The 27,195-nt window shown below is 52.0% G+C and overlaps 1 protein-coding gene across 1 annotated transcript in view; it reads right to left on the bottom strand.

Annotated features, from left to right (window-relative positions):
- Positions 1-1,432: 1,432 nt before the first annotated feature.
- LOC133360217 (potassium channel subfamily T member 1-like) overlaps positions 1,433-27,195 on the bottom strand; it is a 65,203-nt gene continuing 39,440 nt past the window's right edge. Inside the window, exons 17-30 of the mRNA XM_061578850.1 lie at positions 24,152-24,444; positions 23,115-23,391; positions 19,285-19,390; positions 16,258-16,430; positions 14,614-14,685; positions 14,099-14,233; positions 13,299-13,410; positions 12,673-12,774; positions 11,860-11,943; positions 11,207-11,335; positions 10,393-10,416; positions 9,403-9,892; positions 8,259-8,343; positions 1,433-6,923 (exon numbers count right to left, since the gene is read on the bottom strand). Coding sequence (XP_061434834.1) covers positions 6,830-6,923; positions 8,259-8,343; positions 9,403-9,892; positions 10,393-10,416; positions 11,207-11,335; positions 11,860-11,943; positions 12,673-12,774; positions 13,299-13,410; positions 14,099-14,233; positions 14,614-14,685; positions 16,258-16,430; positions 19,285-19,390; positions 23,115-23,391; positions 24,152-24,444 — 2,176 coding nt within the window. The 3' untranslated portion in view covers positions 1,433-6,829. The remainder of the gene's footprint in view (positions 6,924-8,258; positions 8,344-9,402; positions 9,893-10,392; positions 10,417-11,206; positions 11,336-11,859; positions 11,944-12,672; positions 12,775-13,298; positions 13,411-14,098; positions 14,234-14,613; positions 14,686-16,257; positions 16,431-19,284; positions 19,391-23,114; positions 23,392-24,151; positions 24,445-27,195) is intronic.

Below are 27,195 nucleotides of genomic sequence, written 5' to 3'. Positions count from 1 at the left end.
CAGGAAGAGCACTTCCTGTTCCGGGAGATTGCCTCTTCATTCCGGAATGGTGCTACCTATTCCAGAAGAACATTTCCCTTATTCCAGAAGTTGCCTTTACATGCCGGAAGATATTCACCTATTTCGGAAGATGTCTTCCTATAACGGAAGAAAGTTTTGGGCGAACGTTGCAGCAACGTTGCCGTGCGTTTCAAGTTTCATTTATTAGGTGCCATGTGGCTCTGAAGTCGGGTGCAACCGCAACGAACAAAATTTGAACGGAAAACATCTTAAAGCGACGACGCGCAACAGACACATCCTGAATAAACCAGCAAATCTTCCCCCCAAAAAAACCGCTGTGTGCAAAAAATCCCAATGTGATGCAAGTCAAACAATAACAACCATAAGACAATTTAGATTACCCATATGTTTTCGAAATCACCAAAATAACACTATAAAAACAATGTAACAACAGTAATCATAGGAACTGTGATTTAAATTTTACAATAAACGATGTACTGTATATAACATGTACGACCAAACTTTGCAGCCATAGCTGGCAGCATGACACTCCCAGTGTATGATGCGTGAGTGAGTCAGTGGTAGTGTGAGTGAGTTAGTGGTAGTGTGAGTGAGTGTATGATGCGTGATTGAGTCAGTGGTAGTGTGAGTGAGTTAGTGGTAGTGTGAGTGTATGATGTGTGAGTGAGTCAGCGTACGATGAGTGAGTCAGTGTATGATGTGTGAGTGAGTCGGTGTATGATGTGTGAGTCAGTGTAAGATGAGTGAGTGTATCACGGCCTCCTCCACGCCATCACGGCTTCTCCCCCTCGGCTTCATGAGCCCCCTCGGCTCCCCCGGCTCCGTCGGCTCGCGCCTCTCGCCCACCGCACGCCATCACAGCCAAGAGGCTGCGTCGTCGCAGGAGCTTCTCCTCGGCAGAGAGATGCGGGAGCCGCTGCCTCTTGCGGGGCCGCCAAGGCCGCACGCACGCCCAGCGCCTCGTCCCTCATCCTCCGAGCCCGAAGCGTCCTCGGAGCTCGAGTTCCGGCCGGACCACGGTGAGCCGAACCCTGCCGCCGAGCTAGGCGAGACCGAGGCTCCCCGGGGCACCAGGCCGCAGTGCTGGGACTCCACCACGACCATTGTCATCCCCTAACCCCCCACACACTCATTCCCTCACTCATTCCCTCAAACACTCACCCCCTAACCCCTCACACACACTAATTTCCATCCACACTCCCTCACACATTCATTCCCTCACACATTCGCCACTCGGGTCGACTCCTCGCTCGCTATCCACAGCGAGCGAGGAGGCGGCCATCTTGCACGTGTGCAGGAATCATTCCAGTGCTTTCTATCCTCAAGAAACTTTAACTTGCGGCTCCCTTCGTTGCACGAGCCTGAAACTAAAGGCGCGTGTGTGTGTGAGAAAGAGAAGCGGAGAAATTAAAAATGTACAAACGCTTGTGTGATATATTTGAAAGAAATCGTCAATAAACCACCACCATCATCATCATCCACGAGACGACCATCACTCACGATTGCACGGACAAGAAAGTTTTCCCGCGACAAAAGTCTGCAACAGATATTCTGCGGTTCAGCCATCCCTAAAGCACGATTTCGTGACAGTGATTTTACTACGATTTAGAATGCACGAAACGGCTTAGGGGCCGTCCATAAATGACGTCACGCGATTTTGGACGATTTTTTACCCCCCTCGTCACACGGCGTCACAAAGTCGGATCCCCCCTCAAATATGACGTCATAAAGCTCTGCCCCCCCCCCCCCCTAAAATACAACATGCTTCAAATTGCTTTAAACTATTGTCATTGTAGTGCGTATTTAATGTGGCGCTGTACTCTGATGTAGGAGAAAATATCAAAAAGTCTATTTAATTAAGTAGAACGTGTTATCTATAATTTAATAATTTATTTAAAGTTGCGCATTTTGATGTGACATCACATTTCTCACCCCCCCCCCCCCCCCATCGTCACACATCGTCACAAATGTCTGATCCCCCCCCCCCGAGGTGCGTGACGTCATTTATGGACGGCCCCTTAATACGAACACATGTATACGGTACTGCGTTGATCCGAAACTAACGTCAAAAGTTAGGCCGCTACCAAATAAGCCTCGGCGAAATTTCCGAAAATAAACCCTCCATCGCCAAACCCGGACCTTAAAGCCAAACATTCGAATCGTCAGGGCCGGTGGAGAGGGCCTCGTGGTGACAGGAAAATATCGGAGGGGGGTTGAAGTGGCCAGACTCCCCCCCCCCCCCCCCCCCAAAAAAAAACTAAAACAGTTGCGAATAATATTGGCTGCGGAAAAATAAAATCCCACAAAACTACTGTTTACACGAACACGTCTACCGCAGCCCACTGGCACATACGGCATTCGAAATATATAAATTCTAAGTCTTCTTCTTCTTCCTAGCGTTGTTCCCGCTGTGGCGCAGGGTCCGCTTTTCGGCATTGTCTTCTCCATTTGGCTCAGTACAGGGCATCTTCAGGGGATGCGTTGACCATCTTCATGTCTTGCTTTATTCGATCCATCGCTTCTTCGGACGTCCGCGTGGACGGCGGCCCTCTGGTGGTGTCGTGACCCTGCCCAATGCCTACCACGCCCACTGACCCCCGCCGGAAGAAGGAGGTGGGGCCTGCACTGAAAGAGGCGGAGGCTAAACAGAAAGAGGCGGGGCTCACGCAAAAAGAGGCGTGGCCTAAAAAGGAAAGGCGCAGAGCCTCAAGAGGAAGAGGAGATGCTAAAGGAAGGGGGAGGGAGTCTAAGGAGTTAAGTATGGTGGGGCCTAGCGAGGAATTGGTAGGACCTGCAGAGGTTGAACTCTCCTGTTAATTCAAGGTAATATAGGCATAGAATCACACCCAAGTAGCAAAGCTTGGAGTGTCGCAGATGCGGTCAAGGCCAAATGGTCAGTACGTTCGCGCGCATTGTCACTTTTTCACAATAACATGTCAATTTTCACGATTTTGACGATCATCACGATATCAGGAAGGCACCTTAGCTCCGGCCACCACGCGGCGAGTAGCTACGGCTCGCATGGAAAGTCCCTCCTGGTACGAAATTGGAAAGTCGTATTAACTTCCACCGTCTGGTTCATATCCACGAAATTATGAGTATGGAAAATCGCCTCCATCCAGTGGCGTAGCGGGGTTGGGCAATGAGCCCCAGCGAAACGAATAAAAAACGAGGAATCACCCCCACGACAGACAACTCTCCGCCTCTCTGTCGCCCGCCCGCTGGGCCTGTTCCAGCCTCGCAGAGGAAGAGAGAGCGAGAGAGAATGACTCAGAGGCGCCGGAAGCAACGACGAAACGAGTGTGAAGGGCAGGAAGGAGCCACCAAGCCAGGTGGTAAACCGGTGCCAACAATTATCCAAGCTTTGCCCTCTATATATCAAGGTGTTATCGGCCAATTGATGTGTTTACACATAGGTAAGTATTTCTCCCGTCTGTATTGGGGAAACACTCTATCCCATATAGACAGAACAGATGGCATCATACCTGTCAACCCATATTGTGTACTCCGTATTATTGTAGAGGGATATTGAGTTTTCAGGTCCATAAGGCAGAAAGCTGTTTCAATATGGGCATTTTTGGTCTATTTGTTTGTGTTTCTCCCTTGTGATGGTACTTTGTAGAATGAACGTTGAGATGTATAAGGGCAACAGGGTGACCAATAAGGTCTGAATTTGTCTGTAATAAGGCAGGGAGGGCACTGATAAAGGATTGACAGGTATGAGATGGAGTCCACATTTTTGCTGTGCCGCCATCTCCTGGCAGAGCCAGGGTACGGCTCTTCCTCGACCCCCACGGGAAGGGAGGTGTCACACATCGCCTCTGTCTGCGGTGATCCACCAACCCTCTCTGCTGCTGCCTCCACAGCGCTCGATCACTGCAGGCAGCCACGTGCAGCAGCAGCAGCGTAGCCACCGCCGCCACCGCCGCCGCCACCACCACCGCCACCACCACCACCCCGGCTAATATCACAATATGAGGCTGACCGATCCAGGTAATATCTAAGCAAAGGCGTAAGTCAAGCTACGATAATATTCACAGCAAAGCGACGCGTGAAAATTAATCTTCTACGTGCACACACTTAGCTTCACAACAACGTTATACATGTCTAACCTTTTTCTTATGACATTTGCTACTTTTTTGGTTAATTGGGTTTCTTTATTCTATGTAAAATATTTATTTTAGATGTAATATCTCTATTTCGAATACTTTAATGTGTCCATGTCTCTATGTGGGTCTGTGTTTACGTAAATATATTGAAGTCTGTGGGTCTGTATGGGAATCTGTGGGTCTCTATTGGAATCTGGGCATCTCTATGCGAGTGGTTTGTGCGATATGAATTGTCTGCCGATCTCTTTTCTTCGAAATTTTGGAGTGGAACTGATGAGCGCACGTCGTCTCACCAGGACCACAACCTTGAAATGAGATGTACATATTATTTAAGGTCAACTGGTAGCCCACAACGCACAGGCAAGTAAGCCACCACTGCCAACAATTAGCCTAACTCTCTGGCCCTCGATATATTAACGTACCTGTCAACCCATACGGTTTACCCTGTATTCCTGTACAGGGAAATTGAGTTTTCAGGTCCATACGGCGTACAGCCGTTTCAATACGGGCAAAACGATTTTGTCTGTTTGTGTTTCTCCCTTATGACGGGACTTTGTAGGATGAACGTTGAGATTTGTAAGGGCACGGGGTGACCAATACGGTCTGAATTGGTCTGTAATAAGGTAGGCACTGATAAGGGGTTGACAGGTTTGGATTAAATAAGCGCATTTTGGAGGGAACTGGAGCATGTGAAGGAAGCTCACGTATATTAGGGAGTGACACTAAATCCCACACGGAATGGACGGATGACGGCATGCACGTCCGTAACTTATGTACTGGGTGATTAATATGATTTGTCGAGCATTATTATATCACACAAATTGTATTTGGTATAGTTGCGGTATTTGACCCAATTCGCATTTTCGCCAACGGTAATGAGAAATTACTACTGCCGATCACACATTTCTAAAACAAAATATGTAAATGTAAAATTGGCTTGCTTAGAAAATGTAACGAAACTGAAAGCTTTCCTGTTGTTTAGATATATGCATCGTTTTTAAATGCACGTCACAAACGAACACACAACAGAGGTCGCAACCGGGTACCCGATACCCGTACCCTACCCGATACCTGGCTACCTGTACCCGGCCGGGTACGGGTACCTGTTTGCGACCCTGGTGCGGCCGGGTACGGGTACGGGTAGACCGTGAGTCACTGGTGAGTAACTGTTTGTCACTCATTTCCCAACGTCTTGTCTCTTCTCACAATTCAACTTCCTAGAATCAACCCACCCGCGCCTGCAACATGGCTTCATCCCAGAGGTCGCAATCAGGTACCCGATACCCGTACCCGGCCGGGTACGGTTAGGGTACGGGTGCGGCCGGGTACGGTTAAGGAATCAAAACCCGTTTGCGACCTCTGACACACAATCCTGCCACACAAGCCACGATACACTTGGAAGAGTTGGGGGGGCGGGGCTGGTTGGGGGTGGGCTCAATTTTGACACACGTGGGGAGCTGTAAGCCCCTCCCACGTTACTTTTACATAGCCACGGCCACCCAGCTGCTGGCCACGCCCACAGCTCCACGTAGCTCCGCCCACTGCTCAGGTGGCGCCACCTACCGCTCGCATCTTTAACTCAGGAGGTTTTCTATGTGTTCAGACAAAAATGAAAACTTGGGGCGGGCGGGGGAGGGGATAGTGGGTGGGGGTGTGACACTGGAAGTGGATAATGTGGCCAGCAACACACAGGAGCGAACCCTCTTAACGACCAGCCCAATGTGTAGTGTATAGTGTAGTGTATAATATCGGAGTATAAAGTGTAGTGTATAGTAGTGTAGTGTATATTAGTATAGTGTATAGTGGTGTACAGTAGAACTCCTCTTAACGACCACACGTGTTAATGACGAATCACATAACGACGGACCTCCATAGAGCCGAATGTGTAGTGTATAGTGTAGTGTATAGTCGTGTATAGTGTCGTGCATAGTAATGTAGTGTATAGTATTGTAGTGTATAGTAGTGTAGTGTATAGTGTAGTGTATAGTAGTGTAGTGTATAGCGTAGTGTATAGCGTAGTATAGTGTATAGTAGTGTAGTGTATAGTAGTGTATAGTGTAGTGTACAGTAGTGTAGTGTATAGCAGTGTAGTGTATAGTAGTGTAGTGCCTCCATAGTGCCCAATGTGTTCGCTTACCGATCATTCCCCTGTTAACGACGGGCTGTTGTATGTACAGTAAATATGTATTAGTGCATTTAATAACCATGTTTATTTTAATATTACGTGTTTACAATGTTGTTAGTATATTTACGTTTTATTATCCATTGTTTAAATACGATAAAGTACGTTTTTTTGTGTGAAAATGGGGTAACTTTCGATGCTATTGGAACGAATTAAGCATTTCACGTGTATTTACTATACTCGCTTAACGACCAAATCGCTTAACAACTGGTTCCGTTGAACCAATTACCATCGTTAAGAGGGGTTCTACGCACCCTAAGTGAGTACAGTATGTTTATGAATACGCAACGCTCGTAACCTAGGTTGTCTCGCCAGCGCAGTCATTGACAACGTCGCTGCCGTGTGCTCATTTACTCTCAAGTCAAGCGAACCGAGGCGGGAATGACGACTTCGGGTCAGGGGTCAACCGGACAACCCACGTAGCCGGCATTGTGGCTCAGTACAGGACAAGGCGAGCGTCAGGGCGAGGTTTTCGCGTCTTGTTTCGCCCTCCCCTCTTCCTCGGCTTCCATCTCGGTCACAGCTTGGTGTCGCCTGCGTCCAGGGCGCTTGAATCGCGTTGCGAAAGATCCTGAGCCACGGAGGTCAGAGGGTCGGGCCGGATCACGTAGCTAAAACGAAAGATAACAAAATAATTCATCATTGTCATCACGATCCATGGGGCAGATAGCCCATAGGTGGGTGTCCCCTTCACATATCGTCATTTTGTTTTCGCTTTTCTCTGCCTTGTGGCAATATGCTCAAGTAGTAGCCACATTCTACTGGCACCAATCTCTTATGTCATCAAGGCTTTCTCTGGTAGGTCTTCCTCTCTTTCCACAAAATAATTACAAACTTGTAGCGACTGGCTTTCCAAGCTTATTTTGATTAACCTGACGCAGTTTCAGAAGAGCAACTTCATATAACCTATTGATCTAACTTTGCTTGTGAGAATTATCCAAGTTACCACCAGTGAGTGAGCCAAAGTGAGAATTGGTGCACGGTTTAACGCTTGTACACCACGTGACAATTACATTTCTTTGGCTATGTTGGGTGGCGGAGGGTCTTAACACACAGATTTGGTCAGATCATTTCAAATTTGGTCAGATCAAATTGGTCAGGCCCTAACTGTAAAATCGATTCTGAATCAAGACAACAATGATTCAATCTTCTGCAAAGCTTTGGGGCGACAACCCTAACCGCATCCGTACACAAACCATGGCAGCGGCAAATGCAGAGGCTTGACGCACAAATGTAAAATGTAAAAACTCTCCGATCGGTGTGCGAAGAGACCGTGGTCACCACCCTGGGAGAATATTAACGTCGACTCAAGGCCCGATTTCACAAACGAGGAGAAGGAGAAGAAGGAAGGATGCAGGCAAGGGAGTTAATGATGACGTCACCCTGCTGCTGCTCTATATAAGAACGGGAGACACAGGAGAGCCTCACCATTCTGGCGAATTGCCCGATGATGCTGGTTGCAATTACCAGCGAAACGTCGTACTCAAATTGTAAATGTTGTGGCTTCAACACACCGGTGGGCTAAAGCAGTGAACTATTTGTCTTTGTCAACGTGACACATTTTTACTGATTGGCCGTGTCGGGTGGTGGAGGGTTACGACACATTTATAAACGCGATCTAAACCCAAAAACGTTGATTATGAATAACATTGGTCGCGAAAGCCTACGTGTTAAAGGGAGAGAGGGTTCATCACAGCAGCGATGCACTCCACTCCACGATGCCTGTACGCAATGACCCTGGCTCACTAAACCACCTCGATGTAACACAACAGCCATCGCTCTGCATCAACTTGAGCCGCACGACGACGCGCGAGGCGGCGGGGCGTGTGGGCGGGTGGCGAATCGAGAGACGGGAGCCGTTCCGCTCCGTGGGCCACGTCATCGGCTCTCGGGCGTGGGCCCCGCAAGAGGTTGGGGGGCGGGGTAGGCGGAACGCCGCCACTCACACGATGTCGTTGAGCTCCAGCGGCGTGTCGGGCGGCGGGTTGACGAGCACGTACGACAGCATGTTCTCGTTGTCTCCCATCTCATCTGAAGCGACACGGCAGCGTCTGTTCGAGCCCGTTGCGTAATTCACGACCGGCGCCACATGGCAGCATAATCGCTGCTGGCAAGCGCAAAGGCTTGGGTGGCTTGGCAATGAGCGGGCGGTTACTCGCCGGCTCGTCACCGTCCACATTTGGCACCACAAAATGTACACAGTCGGGATGAGTGAGCCGAGAGGAGGCCCAGGACCGGCTGAGATAATCACCACCGATATTAGCCCTGGCTGGGAATCGAACTCAGGTCTCCAGGTTCGTAGTGCGGTGCGCTAACCGCTGACGTGCTTCAAACACGAGTAGAAGGATTCACTTCAATGTTCTTTGACTGCAGTTCACTCAACACGAGCCTGCCACGAGTAGTTTTATCACTGCAACATTTGTTTGTATGTTGAACTTTTTTCACACCGTACGTAGCCGACCGTGCTACTAATCGGAGGTGCAGGCGAAGAATAACAAACTAAACACCAAAATCAGTTTATCAAATGTTTAAGATTCAAAAATTAACAGTTCCATTGGCTTCCTAATATCAGGAGGAGCGTTCCAGACGGTCCATAAAGCGCATCTGAAAGCGCGTGACGCAGTGACCTTCCCTGGCTACAATCACACAACGCGCATGTGGTCAGAAAACCGACGACACAAGCATCCGCCACGCCTATCTGTAGATAAAACCGATTTGGCAAAGACGGCGCTCGTTCAAAAACCGGACGGACATTTAATCACAAATCTAACTACTTTTTCTCATGACATTTGCTACTTTTTTGGTTAATTGGGTTTCTTTATTCTATGCAAAATATTTATTTCAGATGTAATATCTATATTTCGAATACTTTAATGTGTCCATGTCTCTATGTGGGTCTGTAGATTCCCTATACAAGTCTGTGTTTACGTAAATATATTGAAGTCTGTGGATGTGTATGGAAATCTGTGGGTCTCTATTGGAATCTGTACATCTCTATGCGAGTGGTTTGTGCGATATGAATTGTCCGCCGATCTCTTTTCTTCGAAATTTTGCAGCGGCGCCTGCCGCCCCCTCCACGCCCACCCCTACCGTATCCCTGCGTGGGCAGGCCCAGGTGGCGCATGCGCCCGCGCACCAGCTCGCCCAGCTCCTGCCTCTCCGAGCGCCGGAACAGCGCCATGCGCTGCCAGTTGATGCAGTCGGCGGCGCGGCGAGACGACCCCGGCCGGCCACCGGCGCCGCCGCCGCCCCCCGCTCCTCCGCCCCCCCCGCCGCTGGCGCCGCCACCGCCGGCGCCGCCGGCGCCGCCGCCGCTGCCGCCCCCGAGGCTGGAGACGCTGACGCGCGGGCTGCAGCGCGTGAAGCGGCGGGCCCACTGCAGGCTCTTGCGGCGCAGCAGCGGCACATCGGAGGGGGGCTCGGAGGCCGGCGAGCGGGGCAGCGAGCGCTCGCACGGGAGGGTTGGTACCGGGAGGCTGAACCGGCGGCAGCCGCCGCCGCCGAGATTCAGCAGCGAATCCTGAGGGTGGTCTCCGCCGCCCCTGTCGAATGTGTCGTAGCCGCCCATGGACACCCGGGACTGCGGGAAGGGGGCGGTGGGTGAGCGGGGAAGAGGGCAGCCGTGGTGGGGGGAGATGTGGGGGGTAGACACGGAGTGATGGGAGGTGGGCTACCTCTGAAATCCCTTCTTTCAAGTGACGCTCTGGTCCACTCACACCGCACCAGGTACTTATTTGAGGCTGAGTCGACCTAAGCTCAGGACTGTTGCAGATAACCGTCGCTGGTAGTGGCTGTGAGCGGGAATAGAACCCGGTTCGCCGGGCTCGCAGTAACAGTGCGCCACCCGCTACACTACGGCTCCCCACACGCTCACTCCGCAGAACGGGCAGAACGCACAAACTCCAAGTGGAGAGAGGCGCCTTGGCCTCGGGAGTCGAATCCAGGCTCCCTGTTGCTGCGAGGCGCGAGCATCGCCGCCGCGCGCCGCCTGGCTTAGACGCTTCGTCGATTCACGCGACCACCTCACCCGGACCGACCGTTGGAAGGACGAGGGCATAGGTAAGAAGGGAGATCACTTACGTTTGACTTCATTATCATCTGGGACTGCGAAATAAAAACAACAACAACAAATCACGACCGTCGACAGGACGTCAACTTCTGTGAGATGGCAGCAGCAGCAAAAGCAGCAGCCTGTGGGAGTCTCGTCGAGTCCATGGGGTCATTCTCTTAGTCTGAATAGTAAATTCGTTTTGCTTTGGGTATGATCGCCCGCAGCAGGTCACACGTCGAATGTTTTACGACAGCCCTCCAGGACCCGACGGAGCCGATCGAATCAAGTTGTCACGTACTCGACATCATCACCATCCTCGTCGTCGTAGAACTGATTTTTGTGTTTATTTTTATGTCCTTCGCCCGCACCTCCGATTATCACGGTTGGCTACGTACGGTGCGAAAGAAGTTCAACATACGGTACATACGTTGTCACTTTCACCATCGTTATAGTCTTCATTCATCATCACCACCGTCGTCACCATCATTACCATCATCACCATCAACATCGTACTGATTCATCACCACCATTACCATTGCCACCATCGTCATCGTCACCATCATCACCATCAACATCGTCCTGATTCGTCATCACCACCATCATCACCACCATCATCACCACCATCATCGTCGTCACCATCAATACCATCAACATTGTCGTGATTCATCATCACCCCCACCATCATCACCATTACCAACATTGTCCTGATTCATCATCATCATCATCGTCGTCGTCGTCACCATCATCACCACCAACATCGTCCTGATTGATGACCACCATCACAGTCACAATCATTGACATCGTCGTCGTCGTGGTGGTGGCCAGCATCATGGGTGCACCTGCCTCGGCCATGGGGAAGTCGTGCGACTCGGTGCGGAAGATGCCGATGGGGATCTCTCCCGAGGAGGAGCACAGCTTCTGGTAGAGCCGTCCGTACGTGCGGATCCACAGGTCGCCCTCCGTCACGCGCACCTGGCAACAGACGCCACCTCCCTCGGCTCGTGCATGGTAGCGAGCGAGCGCGCGTGAGAGTGAGCGAGTGTGCGTGAGAGTGAGTGAGTATGTGTGAGAGCGAGCGAGTGTGCGTGCGTGAGAGCGAGCGAGTGTGCGCGAGAGCGAGCGCGTGTGCGAGTGAGTGAGTGTACGTGAGAACGAGTGTGGAAGCGAGCGTCAGAGCGAGCGAGTGAGCGAGCGTGAAAGCGAATGAGCGAGCGTGGAAGCGAGGCTGCGTGCGTGGGCCGCCGTTACTGCCGAACCCTGGCGGCGGAAATTCCACATTCCCACGTCGCGGTCGACGTTTTTCTCTGCTCCTTGCGGCATGAACGACGGCAAACGGTACGCGACAAAGTCTGCCGATGTGGAAATAACGGGGAAGTAATAATAATCTGCAGATCTTTCTCAATCCGCTGCTGGATCATGAACATTTTTTTGTTGATGGGGAAGAAATCTAAGGGAGGCCGACGTGAGGACGCGATGCCGTAGGGGTCGATACGTACGGCGCAGAGATAGCCGGATCCGGGGGTGGTGTCCAGGCCCAACAGCAGCCTCATGATTGGGATCATGAAGTCCTTCACGTACGACTGTGACAAACAAACAGGGTCGCAGTCGAGAAGTCAGAGTGCCCAAGGCGGTTGATGCCGCCGCCACCACCGCCTCCAGCGCCGCCATCACCACCACAGTTACCACCACCATCACCACCGCCACCACCATCATCAAGACCTCCGCCACCATCGCCACTACCGCCGCCGCCACCATCACCACCACCGTCACCACCACCATCAGCACCGCCACCACCATCGCCGCAACCATCGCCACCACCATCACCACCACCACCACCGCCACCATTACCGCCGTCACCATGACCACCACTGCCACCACCACCATCACCACCGTCACCACCACCATCACCACCACCATCGCCACCACCGCCGCCGTCACCATCACCACCACTGTCACCACCACCATCACCGTCACTACCACCACCGTCATCACCACAGCCACCACCGCCACCACCAATGATGATGATGATGATGAGAGGAGGGAAGAGAGGGACAAGAGAGAAGGAGCGAGTGGCAGCAGTTAGCTGCACGGAGCGGGCAGTGTCTGTTTTCAGAGTGGGCGGTGATTGTGGGCTTGAGGGGAGGGGTTCAGAATTGGTGGGGGGCGGGGGCACGCACAGCAGTCACGTGGTGTACGGGAGGCTCCAGCCGGTTTAGAAAGAGAGACAGGGAGATTATCGCGAAATTAAAAGGTACATAATTCATTTTTTTGTTAGTTTTTTTGCAGAAAGGTCGTCTGCGATGGGTCACCTGGTAGAGCAGCGTGTCCAGCATGCTGACGCTGAACACGCGGCCCGCGGCGAACGGGAGGCGGAACATGTAGGGCAGGTTCGAGCCCTTCTCGCGCTCTTGCTGGGAAAAGCAAATGGAAAGAGAACACGCGCAGAATAACGGTCGGTGGCGGGTCCCAGTAGACGTGCAATGGTCGGGCCAACGTCGGGCCAACGTCGGGCTCACGTTGGGCTAATGTTGGTCCGACGTTGCATCAACGTTGCGCCAAAGTTGGTTCAACGTCGGGCTACGTCGGGCCAACGATGGGCTAATCTTGACCCAACGTCGGGCTCACGTTGGGCCAACGTCGGGCCAACGTTGGGCTCACGTTTGGGCTCACGTTGGCCCAATGTTACCGTGCTTAGTGGGGTAGTGCTAAGCGTTAAGCAATGTTTAGCAACAGAGTAGGGGCCCAAATAGCTGCAGGGGGCTCGGGATTCTTGAAACAAATTAATACGAGTGAAACAAATACCGCCACCACCGCCACCACCACTGCCACCACCATCACCACCTGGACCTCCACCACCATCATCATCTCCACCACCACCATCACCACCCCCGTCACCACCACTACCATCACCGCCGCCACCACCAGCAGCGCCCACCTTCTCCAGCTTGGCGAGAGCCAGCGAGTAGCTGTCCTTGGCCCGGAACTGCATGAAGCGCATGTTCGCCGGGTGTGTGAGCTCGGTGATGATGTTCAGCCCCGGGAAGAGCCTGCAGTGAACAGGGAAACAACAACACTCCATTGGAGCCACCACTCTCATGGTTCTCTATAACTCAATGCCAAGAAACGATCCCAATCACGAACATGAGAACGCCGCCACTGATCATGTCGATGATGATGTTCATTACAAGGATTAGCATGGTTGGCTACCTACGGTTAAACATACATACATGATGATGTCGATGATAATGATGTTGATGACGATGAGATATCAATGATGATAATGATGATGTCAATGATAATGAAGATAATGCTAATGTGGATAATGATGATGTCGATGAAGATGTCGAGACATCGATGAAGTTGATGATGATGTCGATGATAATTATAATGATGTGGATAATGATGATGTCGATGAAGGTGACGAGATGTCAATGATATCGATGATGATGTCGATGATGATGTTGATAATAATAATAATGATGTCGATGAAGATGACGAGACATTGATGATGTCAATGATGATGATATCGATGATAATGATGACGACGATGATGTCGATAATGATGATGTTAATGAAGATGACGGCGATAATGTCAATAACGACGATGTCGATAGAGATGAGACGTCAATAATGTCGACAATAATCTTGGTGGTGTCAACGATGACAATGGTGACAATGAAGAAGATGACGATGATGATGTTGGTGTCATCACGGCCGCTGGTAAGGCCCCCCCACCGGAACATGGTCTGCACGTTGACGATGGTCTTGGCGTCGGCCATGTACTCCTCCTCGGCGCTCATCGTGCTCTCCTTGTCCACCACGACGATGTTGTCCGCGCGGATGATGCCGCACTGCAGCAGCGTGTCCAGGCTGCCGGGTCGCCGACAGACCGCCGGACAGAGAGAGGAGTCGGGTGAGAGAGAGAGAGAGAGACGTTTTTCCACCGGCACAGCCGAGCCGAGCCGGCGTGTCGCCCTCTCGGCACCGGTGATTTTCCCACTCGGGCCTCCTCTTTCCCGTCCGGACCCTGGAGCCGGATCGCAACATGTCACCTAATTTGTCTCGGGGCCAAGCAGGGCCAGGGGCGGGGCTGATGACTCGTTTCACTGCGTGTGTGTGACGTCGGAGGGTACGCGGTGATGACGCGGGCATTACCGCTTCACCCACACGCTTCTCTGCTCGCTCACCGCGTCACCCACGGGCGTCTCCGCTCGCTCACCGCGTGTGTGTGTGTGACGCCGGTAGCTTACTTGTCAATGGAGCCCACCATGTAGTAGACCATTGGGAAGTAGCAAATCGCCTCCAGAAAGCTCGACTCGGGCCTAGCAGGAACAAATGCAACACAGACCAACAACTAGGCAACATCTACATGACGATGAGAAGAACAGATTCACGGTTTGCTGAGCACAGGCCCAAAGGCCCAAAATGGTAAAGTGGCCAGCGAGAAGCGGCACCGTTGAGGATGTGTTGCAAACGAGTGTTGACGCACTGCTTGAACTGAGCGGAGGTCATTATCGTAAGATCTTGGTGAACTGGCGAGCGAGTGGGCGGGAGGGTGAGTGGGTGAGTGAGCGAGCGAGTTGTGACGTTGGAACCTGCAGTATGGTGGTGGTGCTGCTGATGGTGGTGGTGGTGGTGGTTGAACGCGGTGTAGATGAGACAAAGCAGCCGGTGTCTGCTAGAACGAGCCCTCAACACAGCTGGTGAGGAATCCCGCGAACCACGGTAGTATCGACAGAAGAGTGATAAGGATGCAACTGACTGCCAGTGAGCGAGCGAGTGACCGGAGCGAATCAGCGAGTGCGGTATCATCAAGCTCTATTCTCAATCTGGCTGAACAAAAGCTGTTTAGGCATGCGGTGGCTGGACATGCGGGCTACATGACCCAGCCGACGCAGCCTTGCCTGCCGGAGGAGCTCACCGATGGGACTTTGTCCAGATCTTTCAAGGATTTGTGAGCTCCTCTCGATGCTACACCAAAAATGTGACAGCAGCAGCAACACGGTTTCAACCTCAGCCAACTGACGACGATGATGGTGATGATGACGATTACAAACTAATCTAAACTTTTTATCGCACCAGGTATGGCCCACTAAGCTACACAGCTCTTTTTCAGAAGCGACCTGGCCACAAATGATAGCTCAACGAAGGGGATTATCACGTGGAAATTTATAGCAGCTAAATACTCTGAACACGTGATGTTGATTCTAAATGTGGAGGGAAAAACCGGAGGATAATGAGAAATAAGTATAACCCGTAAAAACAAAGTTTTTCACTATAAATCCTTTATATGCGTGGCAGCGAACTTAATATAAAGGATTTAAAAATATATTCGCCTGTGGAGGACGCGGGGATCGATCCCGCGACCTTTGGCATGAGAAGCGACGGCGCTACCAACTGCGCTACTCCGCCACGGCCTGTGGAGGGGTTACGCTCTGGGCTCTTATACTGTGACGTTCAACCAAAGCCAAGAATGAGTTCTATTTGAATATATGTAAAATAATTTTTTTTTGCCTAAAAAGTGTAAAATTTTGGGAATTTTTTTTCACGAACATTAATTGTCTGGCACAACGAGTCTGTGTGGAAAATGTCAGCTCGATTGGATCATGGGAAGTGGGTTAAAAAACGACCGAAAGATTTGCACGGTCGTAAGCAAGCAAGCACGCAAGCACGCAAGCAAGCAAGCAAGCATGCGAACTTAATATAAAGGATTTAAAAATCCACGCGACCACAGGGAGAGAGATACACGCAAATTCCAAATATACAGCAGCAGGCATCAGGGTCGGGATCGAACCCACGACCTCCTGCATACCCGGCGATGTAGTTAACATCTCTTAGCCACCGCATTTACGAAGGATTTTTTTTTGATCAGCGAAACGTCCAGCGATGCTCACGGGTTGTCGAGCAGGAGGATGATCGGGTTGAGCTCGCGGCGTGGCCTGTAGTAGGCCCGGAGAGGCACGATGAAGTTGTAGAGGCCGTTACCGGCGGTCTCCGCCGACACGATGATCAGTTTGTTCTTGAAGTTGTAGGCCTGAGCATCTTCGTGGCTGTTGTGTTCGCACGCCTGACGCCCGTGCACAGAGAGCAACACAGAAAGCAACGCGGAAAAGGTCAGCGTGACAGAAATGCTACGGATGAACGTCATCGCTACACCACCCCCCGCCCCGCGGCGTACGTGCACTGAACTTTTTTCGCAGAATGTAACTCGGTTCGGGATGAGTTCACCGAGAGGAGGCCAGGGACCGGCTGACATGATCACCACCGATATTAGCCCTGGCCAGGGAATCGAACTCGGGTCTCCCGGGTTCGTAGTGCGGTTGCACTAACCACTGTCGTGCTTTGAATACGAGTAGAGAGATTCGCTTCAATGTTCTTTGACTGAAGTTCACTCGACACGAGCCTGCCACGAGTAGTTTTTTTTGTATAACTGCACGTTTTGTATGTACGTATGTACGTTGAACTTCTTTCGCGCCGTACGTAGCCGGCCGCGCTAATCGGAAGGTGCGGGGAAAGGACGAACAAACGAACACATAACAAGAAGCGGCTTTAAGGAAATGAGTTTCGTCAATCTAAATGCTGATTTAAAGTGCCACAGCTCTCAGCGGCCTCCTAAGAGGCGTTCCAGACGGCCGCAGAAGCGCATCCCGAAGCGCCGCTGTCTTCGTTCGATAGCCAAAAAGCTGCGAGCATCGCCGGAGTTCGCGTGGTGATGGGTTCACAGCTCCTTGACGAGATCAGCGAGGCAGTTGCGGTAAATTGTTTGTGGGTGCAATGAGTGGCCACTTCATCATCTCGGCTCGACCTCGGCGTGAGCCGCGGTCTGATCGTGTGACAAAAAAAGAGGAAACGCAGCCGAATTGCACACCGGCCATCCTCATCACCCGCACTGGCGGCCAGTTGAACAAATGATTGGGGTGACAGGCTGTGCGCATAGCCGTGAACAGACTGTTGGGGCAAGTGCTGTCAGCGAGCACCAATGAAGGTCGGCACATCACACGCGGAGGTGGGTGTCCAGCACCCACGCCCGGCCGCCTTTGTCTTCCCAGTGGCGATGTTTATACATTGTAGCAGGTCGACCTGGGGGATGCCCAGGACCGGATCAGATAAGCGGTGTTGGCCGTGAGTGGGAATCGAACCCGAGTCGCCAAGTTCGTAGCACAGAGCGCTAACCGCTACGCTACCACTCCCCGAATTCATAGACACACACACACATACACACGTGTGTATGTGTGTTACAGTCTGTGCGGCCCCCCTTCTTAAAGAGGGGGACCACCAGGGCATCCTTCCAATCCTGTGGACCCATCCAGGGGTCCAGACTTATTATGATGTATTTTAGGGCAGTCTGTGCACGAACGCCACCCGCAGCATTTCGCTTGGGAGATTATCTCTGCCCGGTGCCTTTCCTGGTCTCAGACTCTGGATCGCCTTGAGCAACGGTCCCCAACCTTTTTGGCACCAGGGACCGGTTTCGTAGAAGACAATTTTGTCACGGACCGGGATGGAGGGGGGGTCATCATTGGGTCTTTCCCCCTTTTCAAGAAGCTCTCCAGCGACGTTTGTTTTTTACTCATTTTGGCTACTAGGGGTTAGCAGCTTGTGTTTGTTTTTCACTCATTTTGGCCAGGGGCTAGCTTGTGGACTTACCAACACTGTGACTGAGACAAGTGCGCAGTGCGGGAAAGAGGCGCAAATGGAAGTGGTGAATAAAATAATGCGCGGACTCACCGCTCACTTCCTGCTGTGCGGCCCGGTTCCTAACAGGCCACGGACCGCTACCGGTCCGTGGCCGGGGGTTGGCGACCCCTGGTCTTAAGTACTTCCTCAAAACATGGCACCTCAGCCAGGAAAATCACAGGGAGTGACTACTTCTTCCAATATTTGAGGCACGGCAGCTTCAGCAGGGTCATCCCCACTTTGCCCCATGATGTTTTCCAGACTGAGGGATTTCCCCTCCCCCAATTCCTCAGAAATGCTCAGCAAATTTGCAAACCTGCTCCTGGAGGTCGGAGATTGGATCATCATTCTTTCCCCTAATGATGACTCTATCCCAAGGGGCCACTTTACTCACCCACCCACTCACCTACTCACCCACCCACTCAGCTACTCATCCACTCACCCACCTACTCACCCACTCACTGACCTACTCACCCACTCACCTACTCATCCACCCACTCACCTACTCACCCACCCACTCACCCACCCACTCACCCACTCATCCACCCACTCACCTACTCACCCACTCACCTACTCACCCACCCACTCACCTTCTCACCCACTCACTCACCTACTCACCCACCCACTCACCTACTCACCCACCTACTCACCCACCCACTCACCTACTCACCCACCCACTCACCTACTCACCCACCCACTCACCTCACCCACCCACTCACCTACTCACCCACCCAATCACCTACTCACCCACCCACTCACCTACTCGCCCACCCACTCACCTACTCACCCACTCACCTACTTACCCACCTACTCACCCACCCACTCACCTACTCACCCACCCACCTACTCATCCACCCACTCATCTATTCGCCCACCAACTCACCGCCGCTGCGCGATGTTCGAGACTCTTCACAGACATTCAACGAGTTCAGTAGAGAATGCAAGACAGAAGCGTTTACGAAGAGCCCACGCGTGATAACCTAAGTTGTGAAAGTTGCGCGTTTATAAATGTCCTCACCAACCCTCGTGTCGCACGCTCAGGGAGGGGGGGAGAGGGAGGGAGGGAGGGGGAAGGGAGGAAAAGAGGGAGGTATGGGGGGAGGGAGGGAGAGAAGAGGGAGGTATTGGAGGAAGGGAGGGGAGGAGGGAGCGGGGGAGGGAAAGAGGGAGGGTGGGTGTAAGGGAGTGAAAGCGCGAGTGAGGGGGGGGGGCATGGGGGGAGGAAGGGGAGGGGGCCACCGCACCTGGTCGAGACGCAGGCAGCAGGGCGGCACCTTGCCCAGCAGGAGGTGGCACAGGGTGGGGGAGCTGCCGATGTAGGGGAAGCTCATGGGGTAACCCTTGATCCACCTACGGGGTTGGGTGGGTGGCGGGGGGATCGGATCGCAGCGTGAACGAGCGGCTCAGGGCTGGGTTGCGTGTCGGGTAAACGGCAGCGCAGTGGTCAGTGGAGTTGACGTTCGAGTTGATGTATTTTGTACAAATATTTTTTTTAAGATTGAAAACGCAATTCTTTAGAACTGCTTTTTGTGCTCCGTTTGTTGTCCTTCCCCCACATAACTCCGATTAGCACGGTTGGCTACGTACGGTGCGAAAAAAATTCAACATATCTACATACTGCCCAGAGACGAACACTACCCATAGACTCAACACTGCACCTTCGATTAGCACGGTTGGCTATGTACGGTGCGGAAGAAATTCAACATACGCACATGCACAGCGACATACATAGTGAGACGTCGTGAGACGCTGACAAGAGTGGACCCTGGGACGTTCGTCCGCCGGCAGGGGGCGACGATTGTGACGGCTGCTGCTGCCGCTGCTGAGTATGAAATCCCAACTGAGAAAATTGGGATTCACAAACGTGAACCCTGAACGTCGGGTGGCACGGGGATCTTTCACGTCCCGCTGTGAGCGAAGCGGACGGGCGCGCGGTCGTGGTCGTGGTGGTGGCGACGTTTTCACGGTTGACGCGCACACACCGCAGTACTAACCAGGGCGGCCGCTTGGAATTGATACCACGAACCATAACCGTATTTATTTTTTGTACCTAATATCACCTCCACTGAAGGGGAGGGGGGTGGTGTCAAAACATCGTACAATGAAATAAAATGCAAAGACAAGAAAATAATGCTAAAGTAAAAGCCATGAGAAAACGGTGGCCCGTGCACTCCCCTTCCTAAACACAGCGGAGCTCCTAGCGTGCCGGGTCACCGCCCCCAAGGCATTGCAGATATTCGGGGCAACGCTTGAGAAGGCGCGACACCCCACCCAGCGTCGAGGGCAGGAGGCGAGGCTGTGAGAGGAGTCGTAAGGTCCTGCTCTGAAGAGCGTGCGAGAGGAGGAACCCATAGTCTTGGCTCTTTCGGTAAAGTCACGTTGATGTCCGTGACTTTACCAAAAGAACCAACAATACGAATTCCTGCAGTCACGAAAGTTTTAAGTCAGAATAGGAACCCCTCGTCGTCGTGTGGCAGATCAGTCGGGCACGCCGGGTGCATTGGCCCAAGACCACGCAGAGATTCAGAGCCCGCAATGGCTAACTTGGACTCCGCAGCGAGCCTGCGAACGCGCTCCGGCGAGCGATTGGAGTCGGCTCTCCCGGGCCACGGCGAGCGGCAGCGGCGAAAATGCGCAATCGAATTGCATTTTCATCGCGTATCCTCACCCGCTTGCGTATTAGCAGTGCAATCGCCCGATATCCGTGCAGTGTTCCCGTAACTTGGTTGTAATCGCACGAGAATCGGTCCGAAACACAAGCTGCCCCAGCCGACCTCTGTAACAGGGGATTCATCATTTCTCGTTGATTCGTGTTGGTGCGATAATTTCGGTTTTCGAGAGCGACAGACAGAGAGACGCAGCCGTTGTTATATTTTTCACGCCGATTGAAGCTTCCTCCATCGCCGTTCTATATCTTCCCCGTTTTTTTGCTCCTCTCATTTCCGAAAGCCGGGTCACACTCACGGACACGAGAACCATTACCCGGCCTCTGGAGTACCCCGTCCTGGCTCGAGCAAACAATCAACTCGGCTTGCTTCGGAAAACGCGGACCGCCCGTGCCACCCGTTCAGCCTCCCGCACCAAGCGACGCGGTCAAGTGTGGACGGAGACATGGAGGGGGGCCAGGGTGGCCGCCTCCATGCCTCAATGACGATGACATCGATGATGTTGATGACAACGATGACGATGATGACAACGACGACGATAACAATGATGACAACGATGATGATATTCTTGGTTCTTTCGGTCAAGTTACGTATAAGGGAAATAATAAAATTATAAAAATACAAATAATAAAATAAAATTCTCACGACGTTTTGGCAACAACGCAAGCAGCCGTCCTCAGGTGAAGAAACCGAGCTGTCTTTCCGACAGCTCGGTTTTATTTTTATTATTTTATTATTTCCCTTCTACGTGACTTTACCCAAAGAACGAAGAATATGAATTCCTGCAGTCACGAAAGCTTTCAATCAAGACTAATTAATACTAATATTTGATTTAAAGATTTCGTGACTAATAAAATAACAATAAAATTCATCTTCTTGGTTCTTTCGGTAAAGTCACGTAGAAGGGAAGTAATAAAATAATAAAAATAAAACATAATAAAACAATTCTCACGACGTTTCGGCCACAACGCAAGCAGCCGTCCTCAGGTGAAAACCAGGTCCGTCGAGGCGACAGAGTCTGAATGAAACAGCACACGAGCTTGGAGCATATATATAAGCTGGGCGCATTGACAAATGAATTTGCATATCAAAAGGAATTTAGCATATTTGTGGCAAATGCAGGAATGTGATTAGTACTGCATATGCATGTGCATTATGCAGGATTAACAGCATCAAAGGGAGCTGCAGTTACTGCTGCTGCAGTAGTTGCTGCTGCTGCTGCAGTTTCTGCTGCTGCTGCAGTTGCTGCTGCTGCTGCAGTTGCTGCTGCTGCTGCACTTGCTGCTGCTGCTGCACTTGCTGCTGCTGCTGCAGTTGCTGCTGCTGCTGCACTTGCTGCTGCTGCTGCAGTTGCTGCCTTATCCATTTTAATATAACACTATGTATTATTCTACCCACCCTAATGTGTATCATACTGCTATATGTTTACTGTACAATTACGACACCATACATTACTCTGCACACTGCACCATGCCAGTGAATGGAACGCGGTCTGAAAGTCACCGTTCCACTCACTGGCATCGTGCAGTGTGCAGAGTAATGTATGGTGTCGTAATTGTACAGTAAACATATAGCAGTATGATACACATTAGGGTGGGTAGAATAATACATAGTGTTATATTAAAATGGATAAGGCAGCAACTGCAGCAGCAGCAGCAAGTGCAGCAGCAGCAGCAACTGCAGCAGCAGCAGCAAGTGCAGCAGCAGCAGCAAGTGCAGCAGCAGCAGCAACTGCAGCAGCAGCAGCAACTGCAGCAGCAGCAGAAACTGCAGCAGCAGCAGCAACTACTGCAGCAGCAGTAACTGCAGCTCCCTTTGATGCTGTTAATCCTGCATAATGCACATGCATATGCAGTACTAATTACATTCCTGCATTTCCCATAAATATGCTAAATTCCTGTTGATATGCAAATTCCTTTGTCAATGCGCCCAGCTTATATATATGCTCCAAGCCCGTGTGCTGTTTCATTCAGACTCTGTCGCCTCGACGGACCTGGTTATCACCTGAGGACGGCTGCTTGCGTTGTGGCCGAAACGTCGTGAGAATTGTTTTATTATGTTTTATTTTTATTATTTTATTACTTCCCTTCTACGTGACTTTACCGAAAGAACCAAGAAGATGAATCCCTGCAGTCACGAAAGCTTTAAATCGAAACAATAAAATTGTTTTATATTTGTATTATTTTATTATTTCCCTTCTACGTGACTTTTCCGAAAGAACCAAGAATATAATTAATACTAGTTATTGAATTAACTGGTCCTCATTAAAACTGGTTATATAGTTAATTGATCCTCATGAAGACGCCACGGTGGCTGGATATTAACTATACAGGAGGTCGTGGAAACGATGATGATGATGACAACGATGACGATGATGACAACAACGACGACGACGTGCGACATCTCACGCAGTGCCCGGAGAGTCCTCGTCATCGCAGGTCATCGCGTCGTCGTCCTCCTCGTCGTCCTCCAGGAGGTCAGAGGGCAGCTCAGCTCCGTTGGGGTCGGGCAGTTCGAGCACCGGGGCGATGGAGCAGCGGCGACCCTCCGACATGGACATCCAGATGCCGCCGCCGCCGCCGGGCCCGGCGGCCCCCCCGGGGCCACACGGCCCCACGGCGTGGCCGGCCGACGAGGACGAGCAGCGGCGCTCCATGAGGGTCCGCAGGTCCAGCGACACGGAGCCTGGGCGAGGCGCACGGTCGGAGCGCGGCCGGCAGATGATGACACCACCACCACCACCAAAAAAAACCAACGTGGTAAGTATCACACGCGCGCACACGAATGCGCATTATGAAACACTTTTGTGCCCGGACGTGTTAATAAAACTAACTAGAAATATAAACAAAATTGGTTTAACCAGGTAATACCCACTGCGCTCTATATCTCTGACCAAAAATGATCATGGCCACAAATGATAGCTCAACGAAGTGGCTCATCTTCTGGAAATGCATTGCAGCCAAATACTCTAAACGCATGTTTAGAGTAACAAACTGGAGGACCCAGAAAAAAATCTACGTGACCAAGGGGAGAGAGGCACGCAAACTCCATATATACAGCAGCAGCGGGCGTGAGGGTCGGGATCGAACCCACGACCTCCTGTATACCGGGCGAGGTAGTTAACATCTCCTAGCCACCGTTGCGCCCCTTATTATTACACCCAGCAGCAGCAGTGGCAACATCGTCGCCTCCGCCCTCCCTACTGCGAAACACGTGAGCAGCACCCTCCTGACCAAAGAGTCTTGAGACTCGGTGAGGCTTTCCTGGGTAAAGCGATTGTGATCGCAAAAAACAACAACAATTAACAAACCACATTTCTCAACTCTCGACTAGTTTGTTCAAGTGTCCACGTTTAGACAACTGTCCCCCCCACCCCACTCAGACCCCCCCACCGCCATCCAACAACCACCGTCCCCCACCGACGATCCCAATAGCGTCGCCTCACCGATCGTGGCAGCAAACTCCCTGCCGTCACTCTCACGGGGTGGCCCGGGCGGGTGCCCCAACGGGTGCCCGGATAGGTGCCCGTTGGGCGCGTTGCCCACGGGGCCAGAGCCCCCCGCCTTGTTGGCGCCGCTGCCGCCGCCGCCGGCATGCCGGACGAAGAGCGCCGAGTTCTCCTCCTTGGTGATGCTGATGTAGAAGCAGATGTCGGCGGCGGAGAGCAGGTGGCGCTGGCCCGGGTTGAGACGCGTGGAGCCCCCGTCGCGCCGCACGCCGATCAGGCACACGCCATATCTACCGCCACCACAGCCACCGCCAGCACGACATGATGAAGGTCTTTTTGTTTGTTGGGTTGGATCGCGTGTGGATGAATGCATTGTCAACCCCGCCGCCCGCCACCGCCCGACACGGCCAACCGCAGTAAGATTTGTCAAGTAAACAAAACGCGCCGTTTAGTTGATACTACAGCACTAAGCGGTGCATTGGGAGAGTAATAACCCGGCAACATTTACAAACCCTCGGCAACGTTTGCAATTCGAAGCGTGATGCGTCGCTAGAGATTACAACCAGCTTCATCAGGCGATGAGCCAGAATCGTTCAACTTTGCACGAGAGCAGCGTACAGGTCCGACCATCTCTGCGAAAGTGACCCCCCCCCCACGATGAACGTGTCCGGGTTCCTCTTAGGATGGGTCCTCGCTAGCGACGCAAACTTGCCACCAGAGTTTCATCTCAGATCGGATGGACTTCACCAGAGCTATCGTGACCACCCCTTCCTCCCACACACCCACCAACCCGTTCCAGACGTACACACAGACGGACGGACGGAGCGAACGGTGAAAAGCCTTTGACGAAAGTCAATGAGCGTGAGCGTGAACAATCGTCGCAATCAGCGCACTCTAAACTACAAAAACTATTTTTATTTTAGATTTGAAGCTTTCGTGACTGCAAGGATTCATACTCTTAGGTTTTTTCGGTAAAGTCACGTAGGTAAAAAATAATAATAGTAATAAATGAAAAACAACTAAATTAAATCACGACGTTTCGGAGGCAACACAAGTCTCCGTCTTCAGGTGGAACCATCACAGCTAAATTACTGTTTCAAGTAAAGAGAAATCCAAGAGACAAGATCTTATATACTGGTTAAGGGGAGGGGGGAGGAGCTTATCTAAATGTGGCAGTCAGGGACTGGGAGGGTGGGGGGGCGGGGCTAGAAGGGGAGGTCCAAGTGAAGCACCTCCACAGGGATTACGGCCGATGTTGGCTTCCAAAACCAAACAATAGCAGCACTGTTAAACGCGGTGGATGTCAACAACTCGGTAAAATAGACTAGTACCTGTCAAATAAGATGGTTAATAACATATTTCCAATGATTGCTCAATTTGTACCCATCGTCACGGTTGAAGTTATGTCTATGTTTGTATATTTGGATGGCTTCATGCACAAACCTTTGATGGTAGCCAGAAGGTTTGCAGAGCACCTTGGTCTCGGAAAAGACAATATCATGAGAGCCCACAGTGTTGTAACAGTGATCAGCTAGGTGGAAGAATCAGTTTACCAAGTAAGGCGCCCACTGAGCCATGTAGCTCTTTTTCAGAAGCGACCTGGCCATTAACGAGAGCTCAGCAACGTTGGCGGCTTATCATCATCATCACGTGGAAATTCATAGCAGTCGCCAAATCACTCTAAACGCGTAGTGACGTTGATTATAAATGTGGAGGGGGAAACCCGGAGGACCCGGAGGAAAATCCACGCGACCACAGAGAGAGAGACACCCAAACTCCAAGTATGTAGCAGGCGTTAGGGTTGGGATCGACCCCACCGACCTCCTGTACACCAGGCGATGGAGTAAACATCTCCTAGCCACCGTGAGACCTGGTATACGCCACGTTCGCCAAGAGTTTATTACGGAGGGGGGTGGGGCAGGGGGGGAGAGGAGCTGGCCTCTTTCAGTGTCACCGGAGTGGGAAACTAATCCGAGATTTCTGTTAATCGGCTCTCGGCAGCCAGGCCACACGTCACACAGAGGGAATAAACCATGCCAGCGAATATTTGACTTGATCTAAAATCCGCGGGGAGGTGGTGGCCACGCACCTCCCACCGGTAACCCCCCGGTGACCACGGTTTGACTCCCGACCTCGGCAAACAACAAACCCCCCCCCCCCCCCCCCGCGTTGGCCGTATGGCGCCGGTCTTGCGAAGCACCAATCGAGGTGTCTACGACATCGCTTCTGTTGAGGGCAGTCGATCTGATTTTGAGTGGACACCACCGGCTTGTATGGACTCAACCTGCAGAGTCGAGGTTCGAGCGCGGAATCGGGATTAGGATTCCGGCGAGTGACTGCGCCGACTGAGATGGCTAAGCGCACCGCCGATCGAGTGAGTCCCACTGGGTCACCGTTGCGCCGCGTGATATGCGAGCAACCGCCTGCCTCTCGTGATTGGCAACTATCTCGGGCAGCGTTCTTCATTGCGAGGCCCGCAGCGGGCGACCGGCGGTCCCTGGTGGCCTTTAGTGCGGCCCCTAGCGTGCGGTCCCCCCGTGACAATACACAACAGAGTGAGAATAGCCCCCATCATCATCACCGTTATCATGCTGCTGTCAAATCCCCAATAGTTTGGGATGGTGTGGCAGCCCTCTTCACATCTCACGACTGAAGATGTCTTATCGGCGACAGTGACCCCGGCCTCTGAAAATGTAGTGAAGACCGCTGGTCTAGACGATCGGCGATTCCGTTGCAGTCCGATGTCATCGCAGTTAGGAAAGCAATGAAAACTGTGACACTCTTTCTCTTTAACCAGCTAAGGCCTCGACTGAGCTGCGTAGCTCTTTTTCACAAGCGACCTGGCGATCACAAATGACAGCTCGACGGAAGTGGCTTGTCGTCATCGTCACCACGTGGTAATTTACAGCACGTGGATTCTAAACGTGGAGGGCAAAAAACTGGAGGGCCCAGTTTGCTGTCGCCCCACCCCCCTCAAACTACGCCCAGGCCTATCCCAACCCCTCCTTATCAATCCCTTTTGTTTTACTGCATCAAAACTA

The sequence above is a fragment of the Lethenteron reissneri genome, chromosome 67 (assembly GCF_015708825.2).
Source record: "Lethenteron reissneri isolate LAM-NWPU_2019-01 chromosome 67, ASM1570882v1, whole genome shotgun sequence".
Lineage (NCBI taxonomy): Eukaryota > Metazoa > Chordata > Hyperoartia > Petromyzontiformes > Petromyzontidae > Lethenteron > Lethenteron reissneri.
The sequence above is the reverse complement of the archived record's forward strand: the minus strand, read 5'-3'. Positions and strand labels throughout refer to the sequence as shown.